The 18,481-nt window shown below is 41.2% G+C and overlaps 1 protein-coding gene across 1 annotated transcript in view; it reads left to right on the forward strand.

Moving 5' to 3' along the window:
- Positions 1-7,370: 7,370 nt before the first annotated feature.
- FAM168B (family with sequence similarity 168 member B) overlaps positions 7,371-18,481 on the forward strand; it is a 34,188-nt gene continuing 23,077 nt past the window's right edge. The window contains exons 1-2 of the mRNA XM_067538873.1: positions 7,371-7,877; positions 15,104-15,184. Of these exons, the coding sequence (XP_067394974.1) occupies positions 15,115-15,184 (70 nt within the window). The 5' untranslated portion in view covers positions 7,371-7,877; positions 15,104-15,114. The remainder of the gene's footprint in view (positions 7,878-15,103; positions 15,185-18,481) is intronic.

Genomic DNA, 18,481 nt, shown 5'->3' on the forward strand with positions numbered 1-18,481 from the left:
TAGAAACAGATAATCAATGACATAACAAGCAAAACAAAACAAGAATGGGTAACTGCATTCAATTTTACCTTTGTGAGAGGATTCTTCTCAAAGGGTTTGTCATTCATGTAGTATTTGAATTCAGTACAAGACTACTGCAGTTTATTTGTTTTAGATAATTTGTGTAAATATTTTACCTTGGATTGACACTGCAGAAAAGATTAGATAGAAAACCCTTGATGGGTAAATACCTCTGGCAGATCTTCAGGTGAATCACCTCCTTCTCATCTCACAAGAGAAAGTGACATGATGACAGGCTGATACTTTGGTTATATCATCCAACACTTTGCAGGCACATGGACAGACTTCACCTACCCCCCCTACACACATAATGAGAAAAAGAATTTGTCACTGACAAGATAGACTATCTGAACCCCACAACAGCCATTGCTGTTGGAGAAGCAGACAAAGGGGCAAATTAGTTTTTTTAAGAACTGAATTTATTTTAAGTCAATTGAAAAGATTTTGTGTTCTGTTTAAAACAAATATCAGCCTATTTCAGAAGTTCAGAAATTGTGGTCTGTGGACCACCAATATCTCACAGAGAACTCCTTGTGGACTGCAGTGAGCTGGCTGGTCATTATTTATTAAATAAATAATTTCAGCTCACCACCATGTGACCAGCCAGCTCTTATTTCTTAAAACACAATAAAAGACAATTTAAAGTACATTAAATGCTTTCCTAATATACTATCAAAATAGAGGAATATAAGGTTTGCAGGTCAGACGAAAAATTGGTAGAGTGGTAAATAATGATGAGGACAGGTCAATTATACAGACCAATCAGTCTTGCTTGGTAAGGTGAGCAACATGGATTATAACAATATGCACTGTAAACCCAGACAAATGCAAGAAACAAAGATTGTAGGTCCCGCTTACAAGATGGGAGACTGCATCCTGGAAAGCAGAGACTCTGAAAAGCATTTAGTGGTCACAGTAACTAGCCAACGGAACAGTAGATAGCTAACTGAATATCAGCTTCTAGTTGGTAGCTAAGAGGGTGAACACAATCCTTAGCTGTATAATCAGAAGTGATATTACTGCTGTCTATGGCATTAGTGAGGCCACTAGTGGAATACCGTGTCCAGTTCCTGTGTCAGCACTTCAGAAAGGACATTGAAAAAATTAGAAAGGATTCAGAAAAGAGTTACATGAATGCTCAGAGGTCTGAGAAACCTGCCTTATAGTGACACACTAACAAGCTCAATCTATCTAGTTTAGCAAAGAGAAGTTTCAGAGGTGACATGATCATAATCTACACGGAGAAGAGATTCCTGATAGTAGGCAGCTCTTTTATCTAGCAGAAAAAGGCATAATGAGGTCCAATGGTTAGAAGCTGAAGCTAGACAAATTCCAACTAGACATAAGGTGCAAAACTTTAGTAGTTAGGGTAATTAACCCTTGGAACAACTTATCAAGGGACGCAGTGGATTTTCTATCACTTGCAGTATTTAAGTCAAGACTGGACATCATTCTTAAAAGATATTCTATAGCTCAAACAGATGTTATGGACCTGATGCAGAAACTACTCCTGTGTTATGCAGGAGATGATACTAAATGATCATACTAGATGGTCATTTGCAGGGTGGGTAAAAACAAAACAATGATTTAAAAAAAAATTTAAGTAGGATTTTTTAAATTTAAATTAAATACAGTTTTTTAATAAACCTATTTTAAATTATGATAACCTATATTACAGCCCAAACATATTATAATCTGTTAAAAATCACTTAAATTAAATTAAAAACATTAAGCAGCACATGTTTGCTGCCAAATTGTAAAGAAAGTCAAACCACTGAACTGGTATAAGTCATTGGCTAAGCACATGGAATCAGTTTGTTGAAATGCTAAATCAGCTTTTGACAGCAGTTGCCTCTTCTGCAGGTGCAGAGAAAATATATTATTCATTTCAGTTTATTCAACTAGTTCCTGTCAATGATTATTTCATTTGTAGTTAAGAAACCAATTGGAAGCTGAAAAAGCAGGAAAACTGATTTTCCTTTTCCAGTTGAATAAAAACTAGTTGTGAAAGGATGAGATTTACTAGTTCTAAAGTCTTGGTGGATATGGTGACCAGAAAGAATCAGTTCAATTAATTAAGGACAGATAAATACTTGCTTTGTTTAATAAATCAATCAGTTTCAAATGCAAAACATGTTTTGATAAAATAATTTTTTATTAAATAAAACTACATTAAAAGTGCTGGAAACATTTAAAAAACCAAATTGCTGTGTTTGTGTATTTTTAATTTAATTTTAATTTCCATCCAAACAGAGCTTGACACAAATCACTAGTAAACAATTAATCATCGTCTAGTAAATCACCATTTTCTAACACAGCAAAATATATTAAAAAAAGAATCTGAGTAAAGATAAATTAAACTATACAATTGCTTCAGGAAATGTGAATAGATATATAGTGTATCCTCCTGGTTAGCAAAAAGAAGCACTAATTTTGGTGTAAAGGCTATATTTAGTCACAAATAATATGTTGTAATGGTTACCAACTAATGAAACTCAATCTTTCTTTAGGAAAATAACTATAAAGCACAAATGAAAAACATGATAAAAATTGATAGTTTAAATCAATAGTTTAAATAAATAGTTTCCTGCTTGTTGATTTAAATCATGATTAAAATAGATTATTTTGAATTCCTTTGATTTAAATCATTCCACCCTGGTCCTTTGTGGTTCTAAAATCCATGAATTACTCAGAACAATGAACAAAAATACCTTAAATTCCCTGTTAAGTCATAATCCTTCTCATTAGTATCCAAAAGGAAATATTTTTTACACAATGTATAATTATCCAGTGGGACTCATAGCAACAAGACATAGATGCTATGGGCCAGATCTTCAACTTGTGTAAATTGTCATAGTTCAATTGGAGTCATGACAATTTACACTAGCTGAGGATCGGGATCTAAGATTTGAGAAGGATAAGACACTTCTATAGGTAATTTGGACACCCATCATTACATTAGATATATTCAGAAGGGATATAAATACTCATGTTTCATGGCATAAGTCAACCACAAATGGCCTTGGAATAAGGAAGACCCATTATGAGAATTCTTATGTTCCTAAACAGAATATGCCTGTTCTTAAAATCAAAAGGTAATCTGTTTTGAACAGTGACAGCTACACCAAGCAACAGTGTAGGGCAGGAAATGAAGATGAACAGTATATTGAACAGAAGCCTCAGGGGGAATTTAGGGTGTCAGCCATAATTAGCTGAAGTGTAATATAGCTAGGACAACAGAGTTAAATTGTATTTCTTATGAAAAATGTCATGGGATCCTTAATGACTACAAAGGATCAAGTGCCCAGTTTCATATCTCATCTGATCTGTCAACACAGCACTATCTAATATCCCACTGCAACACTGATTTTGTACATTTATATACATAAAAACTAAAAAAAAAAAAAAAAAAAAAAACAACAAAAACCTAGGGAAGTCTATTAAAAAGAATTATGCTAATTGAATATAGGTAAGGTACGACAAGAAGTAATGGGCTCAATTGGCAGGAAGGGAAATTTAGGTTAGCTATTAGAGAAACTTTCTAACTTTAAGGATAGTTAAACTTTGGAATAGGCTTCCAGGAGGTTGTGGAATCCCCGTCACTGGAGATTTTAAGAAAAAGTTGGACAAATATCTATCAGGGATGTTCTAGATTTACTTGGTCCTGCCTTAGCACAGAGAGAATGGACTAGATGATGTTTTCAGGTTCTTTCCAGTCCTACATTTCTACGATTCTGTGAATGTTATAGTTGTACAGTTAAATTGCTAAAGCTCAGGAAAATCCAGAGCTAAGGTTGTAAATACAACCTGGCCCGGACAGTCTTGTGTAAAAGATACAGCATGTGTGTTTGTAGGTTCCCAATCCTCCCATGAGCTGAGCAAGGACAGTATGCAGATTGCAGGCAGTGGAGCTCATGGGAGGATCGTAGCAGAAAAGACTGTGAGATGCTGTGGTGTGATGTGAGAAGCTGCATGTAACCATGTAACTGGGGCTGCTGCCATGAGTGGTGGTAGATGGTTAAGGACACCTGCAAACTTCCCATCTTTTGAGTGTCCAACGTTCCTGGAAGCATGGGTTCTCTATGGAATCAGGCCTGGCTTTCACAGACCCTTAACAAACCCTATCCACTGAGGGTGACTGTGCTTTGCCTGGGGCTGTCCCCTCCCACCACCAGGAGGTTCCCTTCCCCATTAACCTCGCATCAGGGAGGTCACCCCTCGCCCCCACTGAGTGTGAGGGAGCCCTTCAGAGGGCAGCAGTGCCAGGCTCTTCCATGGACCCCTCTCCTCAGGGAGATCCCCCCCCCAGCAGGGGGTGGAGAAGAAGACTATGCTCCCAGTTCAGTTATCCAAAACACAGGACCCAGCAGCAGTGGTGTACTGTGGGTCTCCAGTGCCTGAGGGTCATACTTACATTGGCACCCCCATCAGCAGCGCACCCCAGTGGGGGGGTCTGTGGGCCTGGGTCCTGCTCTCCCCCACTCCCTGCCCCGTTGGCGGCAGCAGTGGTGGCAATGCCCCCGGGGGGGTGGGGCAGGCATCCTGTGGGCCCGTGTCCCTGAAAAGTTGCCATGCCTTGCCCTAAGAGAGAGCGAAGCACGGCTGGCAAAAACACGACCAACCCCACCCAATGTTTTTACCACAACAAAGCTGGTGGATTTTGCATTTCCGGTTGTGGTGCCCCCTCAAAAATGGCGGATTATGCATTTCCGGTTTCAGTCATGTGGTGCCAAAAGCCAAAATTCCAGAAGCGACCAGGCCCAAAACTCCGTGAAACAACCCGGATGTGGGGCCACAGCAAGCCTGCTGGGAACAGGCCCAAAAAATGTGAACCATGCCGCTCAGCTGACAACAAGTGCATGGGTTGCAAAAAGGCCCAAATCAGCTTATAATGGGCTGACTTGGCATCACTCTCTCCCACTCCATCCCCCCTCCTCCCCCCATCGGCAGCAGCAGTAGCGTTGGCAGTGCCCCGCAGAGGGGGTGTGAGTGTGTCTGTGGGCCCGTTTCCCACTCCTTCCCCCACTGTGGGGGCGGCAGGGGCTGCTCAGCAGTGGGGGGTAGGGGAGGTGTGACAGGCTCTGGTCCCTGCGGCTCCCTCCTTGCACCCAGTGCAGGGCCGGAGGGTCTGGGAGGATGCCCTAGCTGCCTGCGTCAGGGGGAGGCTCCTCCTCCTCCAAGGGCCTGGCTGGCACTCCTTCCCAGGCCAGTGCCTGGGGGCATGGCCACCCCTATCCTTCCCTCGGTACATCACTGCCTGGTAGTAATGAAGGACTTAAACTAACCTGTCATCTGTTGGAAAAGTAACACCACAAAACAAAGTTTCCAATAAGTTTTTGGAATGTATTGGGGACACCTTTTTGTTCCAGAAAGTGGAGGAAGAAACCAGACAGACAGCCATTTTAGACTTGATTCTCATCAGCTGGGAGAAATTGGTAGCGAATCTGAGGGTTAAAGCCAATTTGTGTGACAGCGATCATGAAATGGTAGTTTCATGATTCTATGGAAAGGAAGGAGTGAGAGCAGCAGAATAAGGATAATGGACTTCAAAAAAGCAGACTTTAACAACTGCAGAGAACTGGTAGGTAAGGTCTCATGGGAAGAAAATCTAAGGGAAAAAGGAATTCAGAGCACTAGCAGTCCTCAAGGAGACAATATTAAAGGCACAACTGCAAACTTGTCTGATGCAAAGGAAAGATAGGAAGAATAGTAAGAGGCCAATATAGCTCCATCAGGAGCCCTTTAATGACCTGAAAATCAAAAAGAAACCCTATAAGAAGTGGAAACATGGTCAAATTGATAAGGAGTACAAAATGACAGCACAAGTATGTATGGACAAAATCAGAAAGGCTAAGGTGCAAATGAGTTACACCTGGCAAGGGACATAAAGGGCAACAAGAAGAGGTTATTTAAATACCTTAGGAGCAGGAGAAAGACAAAGGAAAGCATAGGTCCTCTACTTAGCAGGGAAGGAGAGCTAATAACTGATGACATGAAGAAAGCTGAGGTACTTAATGCCTATTTTGCTGCAGTCTCCACTAAAAAGGTTAATGATGACACAATCACAATTAATATGAACAACCAGGGGGCAGGAATAAGCAAAAATAAGGAAAGAACAGGTTAAAGAATATTGAGATAAGATAGATGTATTCAAGCCAGCAGGAGTTAATGAAATTCATCCTAGCGTACTTTAGGAATTAGTGAAGCAATCTTGGAGCCCTTAGCAATTATCTTTGAGAAAGCCTGGAGGATGGGAGAGGTCCAGAAGGTTGGAGAAGAGCAAACAGTATCTGTCTTTAAAAAGGGGAACAAGGAGGACCTGGGAAATTATAGACCAGTCAGCCTAACTTCAATACATGAAAAAATACTGGCACAAATGATTAAGCAATCAATCTGTAAGAATCTGGGGAATAATAGGGTTATAAGGAATAGTCAGCATGGATTTGTCAAGAACAAATCATGCCAAACTAACTTAATTTTCTTCGATAGGATCTCTGACTTAGTGGATTGGGGGAAAGCAGTAGACATAATAGTAGTAAGTAGTAATAGATAGATAGTAAGGCTGTTGATGCAGTGCCACATGACATTGTCATAAGCAAATTAGGGAAATGTGGTCTAGATGAAATTACTATAAGAGGGGTGTACAACTGACTGTACTCAAGGAGTAGTTATCAATGGTTTGCTGTCAAATTGGGAGGGCAAATCTAGTAGGGATCCCACTGAATCGGTCCTGAATCAGGTACTATTCAGTATTTTCACAAATGACTTGGATAACAGATTGGAAATTATGCTTATAAAGTTTGCAACTGACACCAAGCTGGGAAGGAGTTACAAACACTTTGGAGGACAGGTTTGAAATTCAAAATGACCTTGACAGATTGGGGAATTGGTCTGAATTCAACAAATGAAATTCAATAAAGACAAGCACAAAGAAAGAAAAAATCAAAAGCACAACTCCAGAATGGGGAACAACTGGCTAGGTGATAGGGCTGCAGAGAAGACTGGGGTTCCATGAACATCAAACTGACTATCAATTGTCACTGTGATGCAGCTGCACAAGAGGCTAATGTCATTCTGGCATGTATTAACAGGCCAGACAGGGGAGATAATTGTCCTACTTGACTTGGAAAGGTTAAAGAACCGACACTGTGAGTCTTGAGAAAAGACAGCTGAGGGTGGACCTGACAACAGTCTTCCCTTGTTAAGAGCTGTTACAGAGAGGATGGTGATCAACTGTTCTGCATGCCCCCTGATGCTACCCTGCAGCAGAGCAGAGCTAGGGAAAGTCTTGAGGCTAAGGAGAGCTACAAGCCGGACCAGGCTTCCAAGGGAGGCCGGGGAGGTGTTACAGCAGAGGTTGGACAAAGCGCCGCAGGGCTGGCCCGGGCGGGGGATCCGATCCCAGAGCAGGGGCCGGGCTGACTGACTAGCCTCTCCACCCAGGGCCTTCCAGCCCGAGCCCGACAGTCTATGATGCCACGGGGTGGGGGTGTTGAGCCCTGTCCCTGGTCACGTGCCGAGGGCGCCTCAGAAGCTTCCTGTGACCCTCGTTTTCCTTCCCTTGGAGGCTTCAGGCCCAGGCACCCCTCCCCCTTCCCCTCCGTTCGGAAGTGACGTGCGGCCGCTCAGTTGCTGCGCAGCTCTCCGGAGAGGGACGGGAAGGGAAGGCGCCGCCGGGACATTCAGCAGCGGGAGGCGCAGGCCCCAGTCGCGGCTCTAGCTCCCGCCCCTTCGCTCCCGAGACTCCGCCCCCCCGGCCGCAGACACCGAGCGACAGAGCAAGGGCCGGGGCTGCTACCACGAAGCGCCGCAGCCCGGTGAGTGCGGGGCGGGGCCGCGCCGGGCCGGGGCGGGGACAGGGCCCGTCGGGCTTCCGGACCCCTCCCGCCCCCGGTGTAGAACGGGGCTCGGGGGGCGCCGAGCCTGGGGGTCCCGGCGGATCCGATCCCTCCGGGCCGGGGTTTATTTACCTCCGTGCAGCCGGGTGTGTCCCCTTCTCCCCCGCAGGCCCTTGCGGTTCCCACTCTGCTGGCGGGGTGACAGCAGGGAGACTCCGGCCCGGCTGCGCGGGGGCCTTCTCCAGGCTCCGCCGCCGAGCGCTGGGAGGCCGGGCGCTCTGCCCTTCAGGCGGGGAGGCCCCGGCTGGAGGCGATGCGCCCCGCGGCGCCGTCCCCGCCCGGCTCTGATGCCTCCCTTGCCCAGTGCGGTTCCCTGCCTCTCGGAGCTGCCGCCGCTGCCGCCGTCCTGAGCATCCAGCGCCAATGCCGAGGGGAGCCCCTGGCTGACTGCGGGCCCCAGCCACCTCTCCTGGCGTTGAAAGCCTTTCGGCCGCTGGCAGAGGGGCAGGCCGCGTCCGGCAGCCACCGCAGGAAGCAAGCGCGATCTACAGTCAAAGGAGGCCCCAGGGCACTTTCTGTAACAGGTGTCAAAAGCGGCCCGGCCTTGAGGATGCTAGCGGCCCGGGCAGCCAGTGGCTGTCAGCCATGTTAGTGGCCTAGGCTAGAACTATTAATTTGGCCCCTCATTTTTTCCTTTTCTTGCCCCCAGAGAAAGTTACCGTCAGAATAAAGCCAGGGCAGAGTTTGAGTTTTAAGGTGTCCTCCAACTGCACTGTTAGTAGTGTACTGATGTAGGTTAAATGACAGGCCTGCCATGACCTTTGTGAAAATGAGATTTGCCTACTACGTGGTGGTCAGAGTCACTATAATTGTGTAAATAATATTTAGAACAAATAGGAGCAGTGCATGCTGAAGAATCTGCTTGCAGCTGCTGACTGAGAGCTTAACAAAACAGTGCCGTGTTCAATTGACCTTACTCTGGTATTTCTGAATATTTTGAAAGGTTTGATCCAGCCTGCAACCAATAGAAAGTGTTTCATCATTGAAGACATTAATATAAATTGTGCTTTAAACAGACATTCCCTTGCAATCTTTGAAACACAGACCTACCTTTCTGGGGAAAAGTGGTTTTTTTTCCTTATTCCATCTGAAATATGAGAGATTAGAGTTGTCCCTTTAGTAAAGTGCTGTTGCTTCAGAGATTAATATTAGAGGAGAGCTGCACTTCAATATGTATTATTTTACAATAAATGTAAGATGTTCACTAGGGGCATGTGTTATCTCCTTTGACTAGTATTTGGCTGAATTAATATAATTTCATAGTGAGACTTCTAATTGCAAGTGTCATACAACACAAAGCTTCCCAGCCTGTACTTTTTTGCGGTAGTGATCATGCATTTCAGCTTCCAGGTTGAAAGACAGGAATAATTAAAAGGCTTTTTTAGGTTCTCTCTCTATGGGAACTCATGACAGTTGCCTCTCATTTCCAGAAGGAGTACAGTATAAAGCGAAAACTAACTTTAGGAAAGCATTCTTGTACGCTAATAACTTACCAAAGACGAGAAACCTATCTAGCTCTTATGTCTTTATGTATACATCTGTATATTGAAGTGGTTTCATTCTTTTAAGTATTCATTTTTTCCCTTCCGCCTGAAAATCTAAAGTGTCCAAAATCAGCAAAAGATAATCAGAGCCTTACAAAAAGACTTTCAAGGAACTGGTGGCTCAGCTACCCAATCTTACTTTCTCACAAATTATAGAACATTTCAATTACCTCCATGAGGCATAAAAATGGAGCCCCGTTGAACTCTGATCCTGTGTGTGATGGGAGTACTACTGGGCTGAGAGGACTTCGTCCCTTCAATTGTAAATAATGGAAATTCTAGATCTCAAGGAGTTTTGCTAAGTGAGTAGGTTAACATTTTTCTTTTATAGGGAGATTCATTACCATTCTTCTCAAAGGGGAAAAAATCCTCCAGCTCTTTTACATTATGTATTACACCTCTGGAAAGGTACAATAATATATATTACAAATGATGCTTGTTAACCAGCGTTCTTGTTCTTGGCTGTTTATGGCACTACTTGCCTTAATCACTGAGGGGGTAAATCAAAATGTTTTAAAATTACAGGAAGCCATTTAGTTTCCTGTAATGCGTAATCATAATGTTTTACATTCTCAGATACAAGTGCACATAAATTCTTTAGATAATGTTAGTGTTTCAGCTTTGCAATTCAACCTTTAAAAAAAGGTAGAGCCACTAATAAATTTAAAAATGAGAAGACTGATTAACATATGTGAAAAGGAATTTCTTTACTCTTTGCAAAATCTTGAGTTCAGAGCTCACTTTTTTCCCTGCCTGATCTTAATAGGAAGGATGACTTATGGCTAAGACATAAGACTGGAAGTCACACATGGGTGGTATTCTCACCTGTGTCACAGACTTCCTGTGCAATTTTGGGAAGTTACTTAATCCCTCCCATTTAGTCCTCCTTCCTCCATTTTTTTTTTTTTGGGGGGGGGGGGGGGGTGCAAATGGGGATACTACTTATCTCATAGGGAAATTGAAGCTTAATATTTCTGAAGTGTGTTGAGGCCCTTGGATGGAACTATATAAATGCAAAGTATCTCTAAATATCTAAAGCAGTGCAGGAAGTGCTGGCCTAGGCCTTGCCTATATTGAAAATTTCCACCAGTGCAAAAGCCCTAGTTAGTGATAACGTAAATCATGACTGCAGCATACATAGGGGTTTGCCCCATTGCATGGACCTCAGTGACCGAAGTCTTGACAAAACACCATGTAGTTAAGATCTTAGTCAGAGTCAGTTCTCTTTCAGGGAAAAAAATCCTGAACTTTGGTCTTTGCTTGTAGATAATGAAAGAACTGATTTGTAAAATTAAAAAGGTCTATAAACATTTATTCCTGATTTTGGATGTTAATTGAATTTAAAGCTTTGCATTTCTAGGTTAAGCTTCAGAGAGGTGAAATCAATGAGCAAAATCTGAAAACACCTCATGTAAACTTGAGCAAGGGAGGAGGTGTGACTGTAGTCAGAAATATGTTGACAGATAAATAGATACAAAGCTAAAGTGGAAACTAACAGAATTTTCGTGGTGGATTCTAAAAGTGATCCAGGATAGCTGCTAAATGTTAAATATTTTGAATGTTTCAGCACCTGTCCTGTAAAGTTTAAGGAATGAAACAGTGGATTATAGTATGCTTGTGCCTTTGGCAAGCAGCCTGTTTAAGGGAGATTCTTCCAAACTCCTGTGATGAGAAGCATCTAATGACATGAGTACAAAGCAACTTAACAGATTTTTATAGTTTTTATTCTGCAATTGTGATCTAGCAGGATTTTTGTGGTTAAATATAATGAAACCTCTTTACAACCTCTAACCTCTTTACAAACCTAAAATTTTGTTGTGTGTGTTTTCACGTATCTTCTAAAGATTACTTTTACACAAAAATAAATGAACTCCTATGATCCATCCTAGAAACCTCGTTAGCTGTTTTTCAGTACCTAATTCAGGTTTCAGCTATAGTACTCTGTCTGCACATGCTCAGCTTCCTGGAACACTAGCTTTTGGGGTTTGAAGTTTTCTGCATGTTGGTCTCTGCCCTAAGGTGAGATTTGGCGAACTTGAGGGAAGAGGCGGAAAATAATTTTTTCCCCATTAAACATTTCCAAGCATACCTCAGAATAAGCTACAGATAAAATGACTGAATAAAATCCAGCATGGAAGTAGTCCTTACTAAGGATTATTACATTTATTTCATTTGAAAATAATTTTTCTGATTTAACAGACTGTCACTTGCATACAGACCAGGCGCAATAGAAAGTTTTCTGTGCGTCTACAGATATTCACTTAAACAGGATACCAGTTTGCTATAGTACTGAAAGGAGGACTCCAACAAATTAGGTTGGGAACCACTGTTCTTGGATTAATTGTTCTCATGTATTAAAATTGTATTCATACTCCCCTTGCCATAACTTCTGATATGGACTCATAATATAATAAATGCAGCATTGCAGTAAACTGGGTTTGTGCTCTAATGAGCAAAACTTATACTAAAAGAATGGATGGCAGGGTTCTGAGTTTCACAATGACTCCATACCAGTGTGACCTCTTTATTTATAGCAGGTAGTACTCAACCTTTCCTTACCAGGCCCTGTTCCCATTTAGCAATATAGAAAAGGCTAGAGGGTTGTAACCCCTAGGAGGAGACTGCATGATTTCTGACACAAACACGATGGGTCCTTCACAGAAGACAAGGAAATAATTATTTTTCACTGAGTTTTGTAGTGTCTGAGACTCAGACACACGCTTGGAAAATTTGAAAGCATTTTTCTATACTGGTATAGCTCCATCCAGTGGTGGAAGCTGCCAGTTACACACCACAGTCTACAAACATCTGCTCTGTCCAACTGCAGCTTCCTTTGTTGTTTGCACTGATGGGCCTACACTGGTTCAGATACATGCATACAGATTTCTCAAGTGTGAATGCCTCTGAAGTCAAAAAAGTTGACAGTATTAATAACAGCTTTGTACTTCCCACAAGGAGGCTTTTTTGATGCTGTCTAAGGAAGTGGTTCCTTACCTTACTTGTCTGGAGTCCCCTTTGTGCTTACCTCCTTTACCTCCTTACTCTGCATTTCTGTTGATGTCATACCCTGCTGAAGTTGCTGTCTCACCTGTTTTACCTGTGGTATCTAGAATTCTCTCCCCCCTCTGGTTTAATTTTTCAACTTTTCCCAGGTTGCATGTTCTTCAGCTCTCGCTTATTTATGACCATGCAGTTTCCCCTGTTTGTTTTTTGCTGTTCCCTCACCTGTCCATTGAATGTCCATTGAATTTTTTTACTGCTTCTCCCCTCTTCCCCACCCCAGAAGTTTCCCATGTTGCTTAGCATTATTCCCTCCCAGTTACTATAGAGATTGCAGAGAGCAGCACTTCAATCAGCACAGGGTTGAGGGCACCAGAGAGAGGAAGAGATTTGAGATAGCCTTGCAGGTGTGAACAGACCAGGTGGCCATCTCCCAGAGAGGTCGCTCCATGATTTGGAAATACCAAAACTAAAAGGAAAGCTGGGATCTCTCTTTTTTTTTTTTAAAAGGCCAAAAAGGCAGAATATGTATTTAAACACTGAAAGGGGGACAGAGTTGGAAATAGGAAGGCAATGAGGTGTAGGGATGAGAAGAGACATACAACAGGAAAGATATGCTGATGTGTAAGTAGATGAAAGTTAATTGATTTAGAAAAAAGGGAGAAAGTAAAATGGCACAGGCTAGTGAAATATTAATCCTTAAACCTTACTGGGATTGTGTGGAAATATCCCATAGCTTTATACGTGGAGGAGAGGGTGAGTAAGGAAATATTGTAGAATGTTATTGCTAATTAGAATTAGCTCCTTTATAGTTGGGTGGGTAATAAATGCAGCTGCTGGTAACTTTCCTTACTACTAGGCAATGTAAATTGTAGATTACTGTCATTTAACAGTTTTAAATGGATTTTTTCAATATCCTGAGTGTTTTGATTTTTTCCAGCTTGAGATTTGCCTGTCCTTTTTAAAAAGTGATGTTTGTATTGCTATTAGATAAAATTGTTGGATTCTTATTATGCTAGTTTGTGTGGTATTTTGTATTTTCTATTAAACTTCTACAATAGATGCTTTTGTGGAAAGCACAATGAATTTGTGCAAGTTCATGTTTTTTTGGCTTATGATGCTATGCTCTAGACAAAATATTTTGACAACTATACTTTTTACTCATCTTAAAAATCAAGCTGATTTCTTTTTGCTCTTTATACTGCTCAGATGAATGAGTGTAAGCAGTCTAAACTAGGGAAGCTACACTGGCCTGTTTAACTTTGAGTCCCTTATAGTAGCATTACAAGAGTCTTCAATGCTGCAGGTAATATTTTAGTTATTGAAGTTCTTTATTTAGCTTCATAAACTTTCTATACTCAAACTTTTGTAACAGTTTTGGCCTAAAAAGTGTCCCTTCATATGACATTTACAGTTCAAGAAATAGAGGGAGGAACTCAAGGATAATGGGAAGGCTAGTTCAGTTTTGCTACCAGAGATTTTTTTAAGTGAAGGATTGGCACTAATGGGCAGAAAAGAGGCACAACTGCAAAGATTTAAAAACAGGACTGGGATAACGTACAAACTTGGATTTTTTTTTTTTTTTTTAATTAAAAGTAGTACAATTAACTCACAAGATCTTGCTTCTAAAGATCTCTTATAAAAGGAATTTTATTTTTAGAATGTGCCAAACTGACAGTTTGAGGCTGAAATCCCTTAAGAAATCCCTTAATGCCAAAGAAAAGTTAGTGACGCTTCCTTGCAGGCTTGCTAGCACCTCAACTTTGACTTACAATATCAGCTCTAGAAGTGGGAGGGTGGTTTTATTTCTGTAGCTGTTTTGTTTTTCTGCTAATTATGGCTGTTTTTGAAATGTGGGGACTTATCCAAAAATAGCTGGCCTGAAACCCCAGATCACTTCTGAAGAGCCAGGGGTGATTTTTTTTTTTTTAATTACTACTGATGTAGACTAAACTTGAACAAGTTACTTGGGGTTCTGTTTTCATAGCAATTCTGAGCTGTTTTTTTCCAGCTATTTTATTTATTTCTTAGGCTATTGATATTTCAGGAATTTACATTTGAGAGATTAGAATCCCATGCCAAAGAGATTTTTATTTTATAGCAATTACTCCCCAATGCCAAGAGAAGCAGGAGCAGAGTATAAGTGTTTGGGTATCACAGACCTAATCTTACAGTAGAGAGGGAGAAACCGGAGGAAGTCAGTCAAGACTTGAGATGAGAGTACTCATTAATGGAAAAATCAAGATGAGGTAGGAAACGGAGTGTTTTAATGGTAGTGAATGCTAGTTTGAGACAGTTAGGTGGCTTTGCACTCATTTGGATACCAGGGAATGTGGGTACATTTTGAAAACAATGTCCTTGACTAGAGTGGAAATACTTTGCCCATTAGTAACCCCTCTTCTAGTGGATTCAGGGAAAAATATACTTCGAAAAACATTTATACAGTACAAGTGCGTTTCTCTATCTGCAGTTTAATATGTTGATGGGTGGTAGAATTGTTCACTTTCCCTCCCACCAATTGCATTTAAACTCCTACAAAGATTCTAGGGACTCCATATGCTTGGCTAAATAGATCTGATTATGTTCTTGTTTCCTTTTTAGTTACTGAAATCATGAATCCTGTTTATAGCCCTGGATCTTCTGGGGTTCCCTATGCAAATGCCAAAGGAATTGGTTATCCAGGTAAGCAACTGAATATGTAGCTTGTTTTCTTTGAAAGTGGTGCCTGTGGGTTGTTCACAATAACCTAATCAGTATAGACACTAAAGTGACTCACTTGTGAATGTTTCCTACCTTCTGTTAACTTTCACTTAAGTGGTTCATCTATTCTTGAAATGTAAACTTGGTTAAGTGGCTTGACTTCCTGTTGTATTTTGTGTTTTTTAAGCTGGTTTGGGAAAAAGTTACCTTAGGGCTTGTAACTAAGTTAAAATTAATGGCCTGCAGGGAAACAAACTTGGTCTACTTCTTCCCCATTGTTGGCTGACAATTTCCTTTTTTAATCTTGTTTATTGGGCACTGGCAGTCTTGTGTGCCACAGATACAAAACAAATTGAGACACAGGGTGCAGCGCCAAAGATTTTTAAAGAATATTTTTAGTGATGCCAAAATTATAAGGTTCTGTGCATTTCCTTATTTTCTCTCCCCCCTCCTCACTCATGTTCCAAGGTTCTTTTGCTTCTCATCTCCATGCCTTTCTCACAACCCCATGCTTAGTTTGAGTAGGCTTGGTTCTGTAGCCCCAGGAGTTCTGAAGTTACTTTAAATCATTAGTTAACTCTATGCAGAATTCAGTGAAAGTGCGAAGTGAAGAAATATATATACTTTTTTGCTGCCATGAAACATTTCAAGTGATTATTCTACTGTTACTTAGCTATAGATATCCTGCCTTTCAGGGCAGGAATTGCTCCGTATGTGATTTTTTTGCTTTGTTCTTCCTGCTTTTAAATATTTCAAGTGATAAGACTTACAATTTGCATTGGAAAACTATTCTCCAACTTAACAGGTGTCACTGTCAGGAACTTAGTTTCATCCTATTTATTTATACACTTTTCAGTCTCAGACTCTAAGGTCAGAAGGGACCAATATGATCATCTAGTCTGATCTCCTGCACAAAGCAGGACATAGAACCTTACCCACCCACTCCTGTATTAAACCTATAACTGAGTTAAAGTCCTCAAATAATGATATAAAGACTTCAAGGTACAGATAATCCACCAGCAAGTGAGCTGTGCCCCATGCTACAGAGGAAGGCAAAAAAAAGTCCAGAGCTTTTGCCAATTTGCCCTGGGGGAAGATTCCTTCCCAACCCCAAATGTGGTGATCAATTAAACCCTGAGCACATGAGCAAGACTCACCAGCCAGACACCCAAGAAAGAATTCTCTGTAATAACTCAGCACCCACCCCATCTAACATCCCTTCACAGGCCATTGGCATATCTACCACCAATAGTCATAGATCAGTCAATTGCCAAACTAGGCTGTCCTGTCAGACCATCCCCTCCATAAATTTATCAAGCTCAGTTTTGAAGCCAGCTAGGTTTTTTGCCCCCACTGCTCCCGTTGGAAGGGTATTCCAGAACTCCACTTCTCTGTTGGTTAGAAACCTGCGTCTAATTTCAAGTCTAAACTTCCTGATGGCCAATTTATAACCATTAATGCTTGTGTCCACATTGACATTGAAATTAAATAATTCCTCTCCCTCCCTGCTATTTATCTCTCTGATGTATTTATAGAGAGCAATCATTTCTCCCCTAACCCTTCTTTTGGTTTTGCTAAATAAGCCAAGCTCTTTTGAGCCTCCTCTTATAAGGCAGGTTTTCCATTCCATGGATCATCCTAGTAGCCCTTCTCTGCACATGTTCCAGTTTGAATAAACATGGGGGACCAGAACACATAGTATTCCAGATGAGATCTCCCCAGTGCCTTGTATAACAGTACTAAAACCTCCCTATATCTACCTTGTCTGATGCATTCAAGGACTGCATTTACTTTTTTCACATCCACATCACATTGGCAGCTCATAGTCATCCTGTGATCAACCAGTACGCCCAGGTCCTTCTCCTCCTCTGTCACTTCCAAATGATAAGTCTCCAGCTTATAGCAGAAATTCTTGTTAGTCTCTAAATGCATGACCTTGCACTTTCCACTATTAAATTTCATCCTATTTCTATTACTCCAGTTTACAAGGTCATCCAGATCATCTTGTATGATATCCCTATCCTTCTTTGTATTGGCAATATCTCCCAACTTTGTCATCCACAAACTTTATTAGCACATTCCCACTTTTTGTGCCGAGGTCAGTAATAAAAAGGTTAAATAAGATTGGTCCCAAGACCAATCCCTGAGGAACTCCACTAGTAACCTCCTTCCAGCCTGACCATTCACCTTTCAGTATGACCTCTTGTAGTCTCCCCTTTAACCAATTCCTTATCCACCTTTCAATTTTCATATTAATTCCCATCTTTTCCAGTTTAACTAATAATTCCCCATGTGGAATCATATCAAATGCCTTACTGAAATCTAGGTAAATTAGATCCACTGCATTCCCTTTGTCTAAAAAAAAAAAATCATCTCAAGAAAGGAGATCAGGTGGTGTGGCACGATCTACCTTTTGTAAAGCCATGTTGTATTTTATCCCAATTATCATTAACTTTGATGTCCTTAACTACTTTCTCTTTCACAATATTTTCAAGACTTTGCATACTACTGAGGTCAGACTAACAGGCCTGTAGTTACCCGGATCACTTAGTTCTTGTTTTTAAGAAAGGGAAGATATATTAGCAATTCTCAAGTCATATGGTACAGTCCCTGAGTTTACAGATTAATTAAAAATCCTTGCTATTGGGCTAGCAATTTCATGTGCTAGTTCCTTTAATATTCTTGGATGGAGATTATCTGGCTCCCCCAATTTAGTTCTATTAAACTGTTCGAGTTTGGCTTCTACCTCAGCTGTGGTAATTTCTACCTCCATATCCTCATTCCCATTAGCCACCCTACCACTATCCCCAAGTGCATCATTAGCCTTATTAAAAACCAGAGACAAAATATTTGTTTAGATATTCGGCCGTGCCTAGATTATCCTTAACCTCCACCCCATCTTCAGTGCTCAGTGGCCCGTCCCACTTCTTTGTTTTCTTCTTATTTATATAGCTATAGAACCTTTTACTATTGGTTTTAATTCCCTTTGCAAGGTCCAACTCTACTTGGCTTTTGGCCTCTCTCACTTTATCTCTACCTGTTCTGACCTCCAAGAGGTAGCTTTCCTTGCTGATCCCTCCCATCTTCCAGTCATCCTAGTTCATTATTTATGTTCACATCCTTCAAATATTTGTAGGCATTTGTGTCCCTGCTTAGCCAAATTGTTTAAAAATAAGTAATCTTTTCATAATTAAATTCTTTCAACACCTTAACTTTGTTGCTCTTCTCTGAATCTTTCAATTTATACATCCTTGCACTGAGGTACTGTTGTAATAATTG

The sequence above is a fragment of the Emydura macquarii genome, unplaced genomic scaffold (assembly GCF_026122565.2).
Source record: "Emydura macquarii macquarii isolate MOO-44397 ecotype Brisbane River unplaced genomic scaffold, CSIRO-AGI_Emac_v2 contig_499, whole genome shotgun sequence".
Lineage (NCBI taxonomy): Eukaryota > Metazoa > Chordata > Testudines > Chelidae > Emydura > Emydura macquarii.